General features: G+C 44.6%; 2 protein-coding genes across 6 annotated transcripts in view; one reads left to right on the forward strand and one right to left on the reverse strand.

Annotated features, from left to right (window-relative positions):
• The window catches only part of DGLUCY (D-glutamate cyclase), a 162,711-nt gene extending 153,153 nt beyond the window's left edge, over positions 1 to 9,558 (reverse strand). The window contains exon 1 of one of the 2 annotated variants that reach the window (XM_023205466.1): positions 9,143 to 9,558. The gene's annotated coding sequence lies outside the window, so the exon portion shown is untranslated. The remainder of the gene's footprint in view (positions 1 to 9,142) is intronic. The other variant, XM_023205460.2, reaches the window with a different exon arrangement.
• Positions 9,204 to 14,952, forward strand: part of RPS6KA5 (ribosomal protein S6 kinase A5) — a 194,583-nt gene continuing 188,834 nt past the window's right edge. For 2 of the 4 annotated variants that reach the window (XM_023205450.1, XM_023205451.1), the window contains exon 1: positions 9,204 to 9,514. In XM_023205450.1, the coding sequence (XP_023061218.1) occupies positions 9,412 to 9,514 (103 nt within the window). In that variant the 5' untranslated portion in view covers positions 9,204 to 9,411. The remainder of the gene's footprint in view (positions 9,515 to 14,952) is intronic. The other 2 variants (XM_023205455.2, XM_023205453.2) reach the window with 2 other exon arrangements.

Below are 14,952 nucleotides of genomic sequence, written 5' to 3' on the forward strand. Positions count from 1 at the left end.
TTGGAGGCCAGGTCACAAAAAATAGAAATAAATAACCATCTTCCCAGCTTCTCCCTGATTTCTACCCTCCCTGCTATCATACTCGTTCTTCAAAGGAACACTACCAGTTTTTCCCGGGTCTTGTAACTCGAATATAAATTTCAGTCATTTGAGTACCACTTCTACAATTTTTGCCTTATCTGTAGATCACCTACACTAAAATCAATTTTTTTCTTTAAATTAATTCCCAGTTTTTTCAACTAAATGCCTTCTTATTTAAAAAGGAGGTATATCCAAAAATTGACCAGGTGTGGTGGCAGGTGCCTCTAATCCCAGCTACTCAGGAGGCTGAGGCAGGAGAATCGCTTGAATCCAGGAGGCGGAGGTTGCAGTGAGCCAAGATAGCACCACTGCACTCCAGCCTGGGTGACAGAGCAAGACTCTGTCAAAAAAAAAAAAAGAAGTATATCATTATCATAAGTGAAAAATACCAAGCTGGGCACAATGGCATGTACCTGTAGTTCCAGCAACTTGGAAGGCTGAGGTGGGAGGATCACTTCAGTCCATATGTTCTGTAATCTGGCCTGGGCACGTAGCAAGACTCTATCTCTTAAAAAAAAAAAAAAAAAAAGAAGGAAAAGTAAAGAAAGTATCACTTGCCATAAATAGAAAGTAAATATTAAAATAAATGCAATGAGGCTGGGTATGGTGGCTCACGCCTGTAATCCCAGCACTTTGGGAGGCTGAGGTGGGCAGATCACCTGAGGTCAGGAGTTCGAGACCAGCCTGGCCAACATGGTGAAACCCCCATCTCTACTAAAAATACAAAAAAAATTAGCTGGGCATGGTGGCAGGTGCCTGTAATCCAGCTACTTGGGAGACTGAGGAAGGAGAATTGCTTGAACCTGGGAGGTGAAGGTTGCAGTGAGCTGAGATCACACCACTGCACTCCAGCCTGGATGACACAGCAAGACTCTGTCTCAAAAATAGAAAATAAACAATAAATAAATGCAACAAAAACAAAACTTCAGTAAGTTCTAGCTAGATACAGTTGTCTGCTACAAGCTGAGTCTGAGGTCTGCATTTTCCTTGTTAGAAAGAGTGATTAGGACAAATCAGAGAAAAGTTAAAGACTACTGGCTCCAAACCAAGGCTTTCTTCTTGATGTAATCACAAATGAAAGGGAACCAAAAAAAAAAATGAACCACTTTTTCATTAAGTTATTTAATATAACTCAATGACTCTTCATGTGCCACCTAAACTTATTTCATTCTTCCCTAGTAACACAAGTCTCCTTTCCCCTTTGGGAAACACCCGTCCAATCCAAGGATCAATGATTTCGTCCCTCTAAGGAAATATAATTCCTGCTCATGGATATAGGCAGTGTACATCGACTCTTGGCATTTCATAAATTTTAGTACAGACTCTGCAGTACTTGGCAGGCATACCTCATGGTTTGTGGTTTGAGGTTTTGAGAGTTTCCTTGTTTCATTAAAAGTGGGAACTTTTCTGTGTTTTTGCTTTGCTTTCTTTTTCTATTCCTTCCAGAAGATTTCAAGAGAGGAGAGAGGAAGGAAGTCCAAATATATTTATTTTGTTTTATTTTATTTTTCTTTTGAGACGGAGTTTCATTCTTGTTGCCCAGGCTAGAGTGCAACGGCACGATCTCGGCTCACTGCAACCTCCACCTTCTGGGTTCAAGCGATTCTCCTGCCTCAGCCTCCTGAGTAGCTGGGATTACAGGCATGCACCACCACGCCTGGCTAATTTTGTATTTTTAGTAGAGATGGGGTTTCTCCATGTTGGTCAGGCTGGTCTCGAACTCACAACCTCAGGTGATCCACCCTCCTCGGCCTCCCAAAGTGTTGGGATTACAGGCGTGAGCCACTGCGCCCAGCCCCAAATATCTTTATATCTTTTAACTGGATATATGTGATGTGCATCCCTCTGAAGTCTTTCACAGTTGTGTGCTGGTTGTCACAGTTTTAAATGGAGATGGATGGAGTCACGTCTTAAACTTTAATCTTCCCTTTCGTCCTAGTGCTCCTCATCTGCAATGCTAGGAAGGTTGCTAAGCTAGGAAGGTAGTATCTGGTGCATCAAAAGGTAAAGTGAGGACACTGCTTACTTGCTGCTGCTCCCTTCGCAAGACTCCCTCTCTCTGTTTGTGAATGCACGAGGTGTGTGTGTGTGTGTGTGCGCGCGCGCGAGTACATTCACAAACTTCTCACTTCGGAACAGTGGTGACATGTCACCTTCAGTAGTGGTGGGTGTCTTCAGTAAGTGTGAACTTCGCACCCCCTAACCGTGTTGGTCTCTGTATCTTGCAGTGAGTCTCTTCAACTTACTGGCTCTATATCACATGGCGAAGGTACTGACAGGGTCAAAAATAGTATTAAGATATTGATAAGGGGCCAGGTACAGTGGCTCAGGCCTGTAATCCTAGCACTTTGGGAGGCCAAGGTGGGTGGATTGCTTGGGCCCAGGAGTTAGAGACCAGCCTGGGCAACATGGTGAAACTCCATCTCTATAAAAATTAGCCGGGTGTGGTGGCATGTGCCTGTAGTCCCAACTACTTGGAAGGCCGAGGTAGGAGGATTGCTTGAGCCCAGGAGGCAGAGGTTGCAGTGAGCCGAGATCATGCCATTGCACTCTGGTCTGTGCAACAGAGTAAGGCCTTGTCTCACAAAAAAAAAAAAAAAAAGATACTGGTAATGTAGTTTTTGACTTTTGACTTTTTGAAAGCTTTTTCTTTCTTATCTATGTATACTTTGGAGTGTTTTGATAGAGCCAGCTACAGGGAAGTATGATGTGGTGGGCCTTGGGTGTTTCCTACTTCCTGTGAATGCAAAGGTGAGGAACTTCCTGCTCACATTGCCTAAATGATGAGATTAATCAAGTCCTAGTGGCTTATACCAAGTGAGGCCCTCTCCCCCTCTGCTTACTTATATAATTAAACGACTGTCCATGTACCACCTAAACTTCTCATCTCTCCTAATTAAAAAGCGTTTTGGTTTTTTGGTTCCCTTTCATTTGTGATTATACCAAGAAGAAAGCCTGGGTTTGGTGCCAATAGTCTTTAGCTTTTCTCTAATTTGTACCAATCACTCTTCTTTTTTTTGTTCTTCCTCAATCTGCTCAGCATGAAATAACTCCTTCTAACAAGGAAAGTATAGACCTCAGACTCAGCTACCAGCAGACAACTGTATCTATCAAGAACTTACTATCATTTTGTTTTCATTGTATTTATTTTAATATTTACTTCCTGATTCCTATTTATGGCAAGTGATAGTGGCTTTTCTTTTTCCTTTTGTTTAGAGATGGGGCCATGCTATGTGCCCAGGCTGGATTCAAGAACTCCTGGGAGAGGATCAAGTGATCCTCTCCACTTCTCAGTGAAGAGGGGTAAAGCTAAGGATAGGTGGGACCACACAGAATGGTGCCACAGACACAGGCCTACAACAAAAGGGGGTGAGTATGGACCCTGTTCTGGCAGCAGGTACCAAGCCAGCCTGGATAAAGTTAGTTTCTTTTCTTTCCTTCTTTTTTAGAGACGGGGTTTCGCTCTGTCGCCCATGCTGGAGTGCAATGGCGCAATCTCAGCTCACTGCAACCTCCACCTCCCAGGTTCAAGCGATTCTCCTGCCTCAGCCTCCCTGGTAGCTGGGATTACAGGCATGTGCCACCACACCCGGCTAATTTTTCTATTTTTAGTAGAGACAGGGTTTCACTACGTTGGCTAGGCTGGTCTCGAACTCCTGACCTCAGGTGATCCTCCTGCCTTGGCCTCCCAAAGTGCTGGGATTACAGGGGTGAGACACTGCGGCTGGCCGATAAAGTCAGTTTCTTAGAGGAAGAAACATATTTTCAAGGTCTTTTCTTGATTAGTCTTCTGGCCATAGCAGAAATCTGACCTTTTGTTGGACAACCTCTCTGCCCCAGCCTTTTCATGGACCCCTCCCTCTCTACTTCTCCATCTCTCAGAGCATGAGGGAATAGTGATGTTTTCCTCACTTCCAGCTGCTGCATCCTCCAGGCCATAGTCCATTATCTCACCCCAGTTCAACAATTTTTCCTCATTTGACTCCAAGCTGTCCGGTCATATCACTATCACTCAAGCCCCCCACCCAATTAATTTGGTGTTTTCAGCTACTCATTTATAATTTTCCCTTCTATTCTCTCTAGCGTCATCACTACCTCTGAAAAGTTGCTGTTTTTTTTACCAAAACTGCAATTTGCTCTTATTTACCACTCTCTGCTCTAATAGTTGTGCAAGAGTTCTGCATTACAAACCTGGTTGTACATTAGGTTAATGATGTGGGGAGCTTTAAAAAAAAATCCCAAAAATCTGGGCCCCACCCCAGACCAATTTAAGTCACATTTTTAGGGGTAGGAGTGGTGGAGTCTTTTGTTTTGTTTTGTTGTTATTTTTAAGTATCCCAGGTGATCCCGATGTTCAGCCAAGGTTGAGAACTCATCCATACTAGTGCCAAGTCCTTGGACTCCATCCTATTCTTCCAGGCTAGCAGTTTATCCTGGCTTCATTGCCTTCTCACCCAGCTTGGGCCCCAGGGCCATTCATTTGAACCAGGTTGTTGTCCAACCGCTCATCTCCCACCCAGAGAGAATATGTAAGTTGCTAGAGAAAGACACTTCACTATCCTGATTCAGGTTTTCTAACTCCACTGGAGCCCCGTGCTAGTCAGCGTTTATACAAGCTGCCTGGATATATCTATTTCTCACAGTGGCTGTTGCAACCTGTTTCCACTCTCCTCAGATCCCTAACCCATGTCCTCCCTTCCCTCCTATCACTCAGCACAGTGCTTAAGTCTCTGGAAGAAACTCTTCCTGCATGTGTGCACATCTAAGTGATCACATGGTGTGCTTCTGCTTAACTAATGTTACTAAGTTTTGCAACTCTTCTGCAGTTTTAAGATTATTTGAAGATAAGATTAAAAAAGCAAAAAAACTCCCCAGATTCCTCCAGTTAGGACCTTTGTTCTCTATTTTCCTTCGGAGTAAAATATGTCCCCACACACGGTTACTACTTCCTCACCTTCCATTTGCCTTGCCAAAACTGCTCTGGATATTGTCATCAGCGGCACCCAAGTTGACAAATTCATTGGATCTTTCTAGACCTTATGTGACATCTTAGGGTATCTGATACAGCTGACCATTCTTTCCTTCTGGAAATACTTTGCCTTCCAAGATAAAAAACTCTCCAGGTTTTCCTCTTCTACCTCTACTCCACCTTCTTATTCCAACTTTTCTTTTCTTTTTTTTTTTTGAGAGAGAGTCTGACTGTGTCACCCAGGTTGGAGTGCAATGACGCGATCTTGGCTCACTGCAACCTCTGCCTCCTGGGTTCCAGTGATTTTCCTGCCTCAGCCTCCCGAGTAGCTTGGATTATAGGCATGCACCACCATGCCCGGCTAATTTTTGTATTTTTAGTAGAGATAGGGTTTCACCTTGTTGACCAGGCTGGTCTTAAACTCAAGCGATCTGCCCACCTCGGCCTCCCAAAGTGCTGAGATTACAGGCATGAACCACCACACCCAGACTTCTTCCTAGGTAATCTTATTCGTACCTCTGGCCTCAAATGTCATCTATGTGCCAGTGATTCCTAAGCTTACATCCCTATGCTAGACCTCTCTTCAGAGTTCCAGACTCATATATCCACATAGCTACTTGATTCTGACCCTGGATGTCTCAAAATTAAACTCTTGACATTCTCTCTCATATGTGCTCTTCCTTTAATTTGCTCCTTTCATTATTAAATGGTACTGCCATCCTATTTCATCCACCCAGCTGCTCACACTAGAAATGCTGGTGTCATTTCAGATATTTCCATTTTTCTCACTCACCAAATCTAATCCTTCAAGTTCAAAATATAAATGCAGAAACGTTCCATTTCTCTCCATCTCTACTGCAGCCACTCTCATCTTTTGCCAAGATTACAGTGATAGTCTCCTAACTGGTCTCCTTGTATCCCATTTTGCTTTCTCCAGTGCAGTCTCCAAACACTAACTTCAGTGACCTTCTGAAAATACTACCACGATTCTATCATCCCTGTGTTTAAATTCCTTCTATTGCTTCCCACTTCACACAGGATAAAGTCCAAAAATATTAATAAGAGCAACCACATACTTCATGACTGGGCCTCTGCTTACCTCCCTAACCTCATCCCTTGCTTACTGCGTTAAGGCTCCATTGACTTTCTCAATCTCTCAACAGAACAGGCTCTTTGCCTGCCTCAGAACACCTTCCTAAAATTTTGATCCCTCCATATTTCACATATGAAGTAGTATAAGGCTAGATTATGCTTTGGCAGCAAATCATCCCATCTAACTAGCTTATGCCTAAAACGGTGTACTTATTGCTCACATCACAGTCTGATATAGGTCAGGTGGCTCCTTAAAGAATTAAGTGGAAACTCAGGGGTTGAGAGTCCTCCCAGCCTGTGGCATACCCATATTAAAAATGTGGCCTTTGTTACAGCAGTTGAAAGAGAAGAGAGTGTGAGTGATTATGCAAGGAGTTTTCTGGTCAGGCCTGAAAATGGTATTTATCACACCAGTAGGGTCTGCCCATACCCCATTGGCCAGATCACAGTCATATGACCATAACCTAACTGCAAAGGCAGTAAGGGAAAAAAAAAAGTCTTCCTGTGTGTCCAGAAGAGGAAATGAGATTGGTGAACATCAGGCTACTTTTTGCCACATCCTGGTTAAAACCTACTCATTTTTAAAGACTTAGCTTAAATAATACTTACTAATAAAGGTCTTCCAGCTCTTCCAACTTAAATTAGGCATCCCTGATACATTCTATTGTAGCACCCTGTAATTTTCCTTTACAGCATGATCACAATGGAAAGTTTATTTTTCTTTATGTGATAATATTTATATCTGTTGCTAGACTGTAGGTTCTATAGGAGTAAGGACTGAATCTGTTTTGCTCCCACTGTGTCAGCACCTATCACAGTACTTCGTATATAACTGGTATAAAAGTTTTTGAGTGAACAAATGAACAGTTGCACACAGTCATTGCCTGGCTCCAAATAGCACATGACTTTTGCAGGAGAAAGACAAGTAGGTAGGCAGTCATGGCTTAGTGTAATGATAAATATTCCAGGCAGGTAAGCCCAGGGAGCTGTGATAGCAACCTGAAGGAACTTGCAAGGCTTCTGTGTTTTCTCTTTCACAGCAATCGAATCCAGGAGTCTGCAAACTATGGCCTGTAGGCCAAATCTGGCTCATTGCCTGTTTTTTAACGGCCCTTGAGCTAAGAATTGTTATATATATATAGTTTTTATTTTAGATGGAGTCTTGCTTTGTTGCCTAGGCTGAAGTGCAATGGTGTGATCTCGGCTCACTGCAACCTCCACCTGCTGGATTCAAGCAATTCTCCTGCCTCAGCTTCCTGAGTAGCTGGGATTACAGGCGCATGCCACCACGCCTAGCTAATTTTTTGTATTTTTAGTAGAGATGGGGTTTTGCCACGTTGGCCAGGTTGGTCTCGAACTCCTGACCTCAGGTGATCCATCTGTCTCAGCATCCCACAGTGCTGGGCTTACAGGTATGAACCACTGCGCCTGGCCTGTTTTTATGTTTTTAAGTGATTGCAAAATAATTAAAAGAAAAATATATTATGATACACGAAAACTATGTGAAATTCAAATTTTGATGTCCATAAAAAATATTCTATTGGAACACAGCTACATCTTTTATTTATTGTCTGTAACTGCTTTCGAGCTACAATGGCAGAGCTGAGTAGTTGTGAAAGAGGTCATACAGCTTGCAAATCCTAAAATATTTACTACCTGGCCCTTAATAGAAAAAAAAGTGTATTGACTCCTGATCCAATCCATGCTTAGTTTAAAAGATCACGTCTACGTGAATTACGTCCAACTGTACATCTTTAAGTTTCTGCTTTTTCCCATTCTGGTGTCTGCTACTAGAAATCAGGTCCCCTTTAGTTCTATCCTTGCAGCAGGATTCCTGCCCTGTTATTTCTCTCCTCTTCTTTTCAGTTCATCACTGTGTACTAAAAAAAAATCTGCACTCTTCAGCACAGCATCCCTAGTTCTCTATTATCTTACCATACCTCACCTGGTCAGCTGTATCTCTTACATCAAACTTTCATTTAACCTTATCAATCACTTAAACCACCCTTGCCTTCTCTGCTGTAGGCCAATGCTCACAGTTACTGTCTGTGTGAAATGTCTGTTGCTGGTATTTCTCTCTTAGCCATCCTTTACGTTGGTTATCTCAAATGCCTCCTTGCTCTAAAAGCTTTTCCCAGTTCCTCATCTGGGAATAATTATTGCCATCCGTGCGAGATTCTCTAACGCTTTGTACGACTGCTTTATTCCAAATTCTGCTTTATAGTTTTGTGTATACACACAAACTGTCTGTTTCTCACGTTCTATTGAAAGCTGCTTAGGGGAGGAATTGTATTCTATTTTGTTAATCTTTGTATCCTTTCGGTGTCTAGGAAGAGTCTTGTACCAAATGGAAATGTCTCTTCTTTGCAAAATTTCTCATCGGGAGCTGGGACTGTGGATTTTTGTAACGTTTAAGAACTATCTGTTATTTAAGCACAAACACTCCGCTTTAACTTGTTTAGGGTTCACTAGCGCGAGTAAGACCTTTTTAGGGCACGCCGTCTCGCAGGTGGTCACACAACTATGTATCGCTGCCGGGACCCTTAGGTTTGTCTGCAAACACGTGGGTTATAAGCGCTACCCTCCAGGCCCCTCCTCTGTCCACGGTGATTGGCGGACCAAATGTTCCAATCATCCCTCCCCGCCTCTTTCGGCAGTAGCCAATCAGAGACCCCGAGCGCCTCCTGACTACTAGACACTGTTTACTAACAGATCGAAGCTAGGGAATAAGGGGTGTGACCATTCTGGGGAGGTCAGGGAAGGGAAGGTCTTGACTGCGCGTGCGCACCAGAGGAAATGGGCGGGGCAGAACTTTGGGTATCACCAATCGGAGTGGTGGCGCTCCTCCCTCTCCTGCCTCCCCGCCAAGCAACAACAATTCGAGGAGCGGGGCGGGGCGGCTCGTGAAACGTCACGGCGGAGTGCCCAATGGGAGCCGGCGTTGGCAGACGCGCGCGCCCTGTGCCCAATCAGCGACGGTGGCTCGAATGGCTCCCTTACCTTGCTGGCTGTGGGCGGAGCGGCCTGAGGAGGCGGCGGTGGAGCAGGGGGCGGTTTGGTTGCGCGGTACTAGCGGTGCCCGCCGAAGGGGGAGGAGGCGAGGAGCAAGCCGTGCGGCCAGAGCGGGAAAGAGACTCGTCTTTGCGTCCGAGTTCTGGAACCGCCGCACCCCGGCTCCTGGGGCTGCGGCAGCGGCTGCGAGGGGACGGGCGTCTGCTGTCTCCTGGGTTCCCCTCGTAGCGACCCGCGGGATCGGAAAAAAGGAGAAGATGGAGGAGGAGGGCGGCAGCAGCGGCAGCGCCGCGGGGACCAGCGCTGACGGCGGTGACGGGGGAGAGCAGCTCCTCACGGTCAAGCACGAGCTGCGGACTGGTGAGCGACCCCGCCCTCTGCCGGTCGGGCCCGGCGCGGGGGCGCGCCTGAGGGCACGCGGGTGCCCGCGCGGGGCTAGGGGCGCGGGGCCGGAGCCGTGGGCGCGGAGGGGCGGGCCTGGGGCGGGGCGTCGCGGTCGGGGCGTGTGCACCGGGGGTCCCGGGAGGTGGGGGCGCGCCCGGGGGGAGGCGGCCGAAAGTTTTCCCGAGCCCAGGAATGAGCTGCGGGCACCAGGCATCGGGGCTAGAGCAGCCGCCGACCGCTGCCCGTGGCACGCACCTCCGAGGATGTCGCTGCTCCCCCTTCCCGCACAGGTGACACATGTATGTCTGCGTCCTGTCGGGGAGAAAGGTGCGCCTGCCTCAGCGTGGGGCGAGCGGCGCTTTGTTTTGGAGCGTGACTCCCTGCTCCGCCCCTCTGCTCCCATCGGTGGGGTCCGGGTGGGCTCTGTGGAGCCATCCGCTAAGGTGCTGGGGTCCCGTACGAGATAAACGGGGTGTTGCGCCTCGGGCTTTTACCGAGTCGAGTCTAGAGACAGGAACGGGAATCGCAGGCTCCAGGGATTGAGTGCCTTTATTCTCATTTATGAAATACTATACTTGGCCTTGAATTTCCTTCAGAGGTCTCTGGAGATGATGGCTCTGTAAATTTAAAGCTCCAGGTGAAAGGAACTAAGGAGCAGGCTTCAGCGCTTACGTTCTAATGTTTGAGATCACTAGCGTTGTCTTAAGCTTTATAACTAATTAAATATATTCGTTGTGTAGGTTCGGGTTGTTCATTTTGGAAAATGCTTATTCACACCAATCAGTACAATTTGGGTTTATATTCTTGGAGCCCAGTCTCGTATTGTAGATATGTTAATACTTTTTTTCTCTGAACAGATAGTACACTTTAATGAGGCGTTCGTTATTATTAGATATGTTTGTGAGCATTGAAGGTTTTTGACAGAGCTGCTTTGGCATATTGGGATATTCTTTTTTTTTTTTTTTTTGAGACAGAGTTTCACTCTTGTTGCTCAGGCTGGAGTGCAGTGGCATGATATCGGCTCACCGCAGCCTCCGCCTCCCGGGTTCAAGCGATTCTCCTGCCTCAGCCTCCCGAGTGCTGGGATAGCTGGGATCACAGGCATGCGCCACCACGCCCGGCTAATTTTGTATTTTTAGTAGAGACAGGCAGGGGAGGGGGGTGGGGGGCGAGGTCTCTCTATGTTGGTCGGGCTGGTCGCGAACTCCCAGCCTCAGGTAATCCTCCCGCCTCGGCCTCCCAAAGTGCGGGAGGGATTACAGGCGTAAGCCACCGCACCCGGCCAGGATATTATTTAATTGTGAAGGTACAAAGCTTAAACGGCAGAATTCAGGTGTTCACTAGTACATCTTGTTTCTGTTTTGAACAGATTAGAAAGTTAGCTCTGTCCATCAGTTCTTTCAGTTTTTGTTATTTCTACTGAGATTGCCTATTAGCATTCCATTGGGTGCCAGTGTGGTGACTTAATTCAAGAGAAATCTCAAATTCATGCTTCTTAATTCAACATTTGTAAACATTGTTTTTTTGGTCATTGTGAATCTGTTATACCTCTTGAGCCAGCTATTCCATATTTTTTAGTTCCTAACATAACCTGTATGGATTCAGGTAATTTGCTTTTTCTTCTCTCAATTTCATAGACAACTGATATTTTCAAAAGGCTTTTATATGGTTTACTCAATATACATTTATTCGGATTTGTGCCACGCTCGGTGTCAGGTGCTTTCTGGTGTGAAGATTCTGAATTTTTTCTTGTCTTACATAATGATCCACTGATTTATATGTATGGAATCCTACTGTACAGCAAAAGTACTTGAAGTCATATGCTTCTCAGCTATCGACTGTGGTGCAACAAGCAGCTTTTTGCTAAATGACCAAGGAGCAACCTGCTTGTTATTAGTAGTTAACCAACTGCTTGGTTTCTGGATTTTGCAAACAATGCTAGTTTTGTAGAAAACAGTGAGTACTGCTTTATTTCCTCCTCTCTTCTAACTGTGTGAATCATCAGCTTCAAGTTTGCATTTTAGAAATTTTTCTGATGGATGGTGAGATTATACTGAATTCATTAGTGCTGTTAGCTGTCAAAGGAAATGACAGTTTTGATTTATTACTGAACACTGGGACAACTGACCGGATATAGTGGTCAAAAACACTGTTAAAATATAACTTGAAAGAGTTGCTCATCTTCAGCCAACTGCACTTCTTTCAGCACATGATGCTATAATAGGCACCAAAGTAATTTGATCTGATATGGTCCCATCTCAGAATGTGGACAAGCATCTAGTTATATCAGACTGGCAGTTGGTGGTTGCTCATTTTTGCAGAACACTTTATTGTGTTCCGTAGGATGAATGAAAAAGCGAAATATGTCCCATGAAAGGACATGGAGTTGGAAGACATGATTCTAAATCCCATCTCTGCGGCTTAATATGTAGACATGGACAAGTCACTTCACCCTTTCAGATTCACATCTTTAATCTACAAAATATGAGAATTGAATGAGACACTGTTGGAAAAGTGCTAAGTGGGTTGCTTGGCATATAGTGGGCCCTTAGGAAATGTTAGTTGAATGTATATATAAAAATCATTCCATAATAGTATCTTATCTGGAAGTGTGTGAATTATTCTGGTGTAATTGGGGAAACAAATCACTCATTTAGTGCTTAGCCTGTGTCGCATTGCCTGGCTATTATCTTTTTCTGTGTATGTCCAGTCTTCTCATGTAGAGTGTAAATTCGCCATAATCTTTGTGGCTGCTTAGCCGCCTGTATCTATCTCTTCAGTAACATTTAACACATGGTAGTATAGTAGTCCATTTACTTGTCTGTATTAGACTGTAAGGTCCTTGAGGGCAGGCAGGCACCATGTCCTTTGTTTATTTGCAGCCCCTGGCATATAGTAGGTACTTAATATTTGTTGAATGAATTCATTGAATGCATGAGAATCCAGGAGCATGTCTAGTAAGTTTATTGTATTACCAATGCCTTGCAGATGTTAAGTCGTTGATAAGTGGATGACAGTGACTATAAAAGCTGAAGAATGCAGATTATAGGATTGAACAGATCACTTAAACATACGTTTCTTAAGCATCGACTAAGAAAATGTCCTGCCCTCTAGTAGTAGGGGAGGAGGCCATATAAACCAGTAATTAAGATAATACTGCCTTGGGAGGCTGAGGTGGGTGGATCACGAGGTCAAGAGATGGAGACTATCCTGGCCAACGTGGTGAAACCGTGTCTCTACTAAAAATACAAAAAATTGGCTAAAAATTAGCTGGGCATTTTGGCGCGCACCTGTAGTCCCAGCTACTCGGGAGGCTGAGGCAGGAGATTGCAGTGAGCCAACATTGTGCCATTGCACTCCAGCCTGGCAACAGAGCGAGACTCCATGTCCAAAAAAAAAAAAAAAAAAAAAAAGATAATACAGCTGTAAGTATAATAGTAAAGGGACATACAAGTATTAAGTTAGCAAAGAATAGGTTAGGACTTTTAGCTTTCAAATAATCAAATCTTTTATGCTTCAACAATAACAAAAAGGATATTGGATTATCTTACCCACTTGTTTAGGAAATATTTTATTTCCTCTTACATACTGGGTGCCATTTTAGGTGTTTGGGTGATAGGACATGTATGGTCTGTCCACTAGAAGAACAGAGTTGCATCATGAACCATTGGAACCAGAAACTTAGCATTGTCTGTGTTTTGTCTACCTTGAATCTCTGCTTGTCACTATGTGATGGCTTCATTCTTCCCCACCACAGTGCCACTTTTCCCACGTTGGAAAGATCATGGTGTTGATAGACTCCAAGTTTTACATCCTGCAGCTTCTGCTACTGAAAAGACACCGCCTTCTTCTCAGCTTCAGTTATAAAGATCTCAGGGAAGGGATTTTTTGGCCTGCCTTTGGTGAGGTATCCACTTTTGGATCATTCACCTAAGGCCAAGGGATGGGATCATGTTTTTGTAACATGGCAGCAATTTCTGTAAACATGGATAGGGATAAAACTAAACTCTAAGAAGAGGAGAGTTGCTGGGAAGACATTTACTTAGATGCCTGTTATTAGGAGAGAGAGCCTAACATTGAGGAGAAGGTCAAGGAAGTTTATCTATTGTGGTGTAACAAATTACTCCAAACCTTAGTGGCTTAAACAACATGATTTGTGTGGGTCAGGAATTTAGGAGTGGCTTAGCTTGTTGGTTATTTTTTTTAATCCTAAGTGAATTAACACAGGACGCTTCTTGGTTCTAACTCAGAGACTCTCATGAGGTTGAAGTCAAGGTGTTGGCCAGGACTGCAGTCACCTGAAGATTTGTCTAGGTCTAGTGATTCCCCTTCCAAAATGGTTCACTCACATGTTGGCAGGTTGCTTCAGTTCCTTGCCATGTGGACCTCTCCATAGCATGGCTTGAGCGTTCTCATGACAGGGAGCTGATTTCCCCAAGAACAAGTGATCCAAGAGAGAGAGCACGGTGGAACCTACCATGCTATGTCTTTCATTGTTATTTTGTTTTTTAGAGACGGAATCTATCCAGGCTGGAGTGCAGTGGTGCGATCATGGCTCACTATAATCTCAGAACTCCTGGGCTCAAGAGATCCTCCTGCCTCAGCCTCCTGAGTAACTCTGGGACTACAGGCCTGCACCACCACATCTGGCTAATTTATTATTTTTTTTGTAGAGACAGGATCTCATTATGCTCACATTGGTCTCCAACTCCTGGGCTCAAGTGATCGTCCCACCTGGGCCTCCCAAAGTACTGAGATTACAGGCGTGAGCCAACATGCCTGGCAAAATTAATCTATCTGTAGCATGCACCCGTGCTTCATTCTGTTGTTGTTGTTGTTGTTGATAAATTGTGTTCCATTGTGTAGATATACCAAGTTTTGTTTATCCATTCACCAGTTGTTTGAAATTTGGGTTGTTTCCATCTTTTGGCTATTGTGCTGCTTTGCATATTTGTCGACAAGTTTTTGTGTGGACCTATGTTTATTTCTCTTGGGTATATAACAGCAATAAAACTGCTGGATCACTTGTTAAAACAAAGTTAAACAAAGTCTGTGTTTAACTTTGTAAGAAACTGCCAAACTGTCGTCCAGAGTGGCTATACCATTTTATATTCCCATCAGCAATGTATGAGGCCTCCGATTCCTTCACAGCCTAAACAACATTGTCTGTCTTTTTGCTTATCCTATATAGGGAGTGTGAAGTGATTTTCCATTTCCTGAATGCCTAATGACAAGCATCTTTTTTTTTTTGTTTGAGACGGAGTCTCGCTGTGTCACCCAGACGGGAGTGCAGTGGCCTGATCTCAGCTCACTGTAAGCTCCGCCTCCCGGGTTTACGCCATTCTCCTGCCTCAGCCTCCCGAGTAGCTGGACTATAGGCGCCGCCACCACGCCCGGCTAGTTTTTTTTTTTTT

Source organism: Piliocolobus tephrosceles, chromosome 6, assembly GCF_002776525.5.
Source record: "Piliocolobus tephrosceles isolate RC106 chromosome 6, ASM277652v3, whole genome shotgun sequence".
Lineage (NCBI taxonomy): Eukaryota > Metazoa > Chordata > Mammalia > Primates > Cercopithecidae > Piliocolobus > Piliocolobus tephrosceles.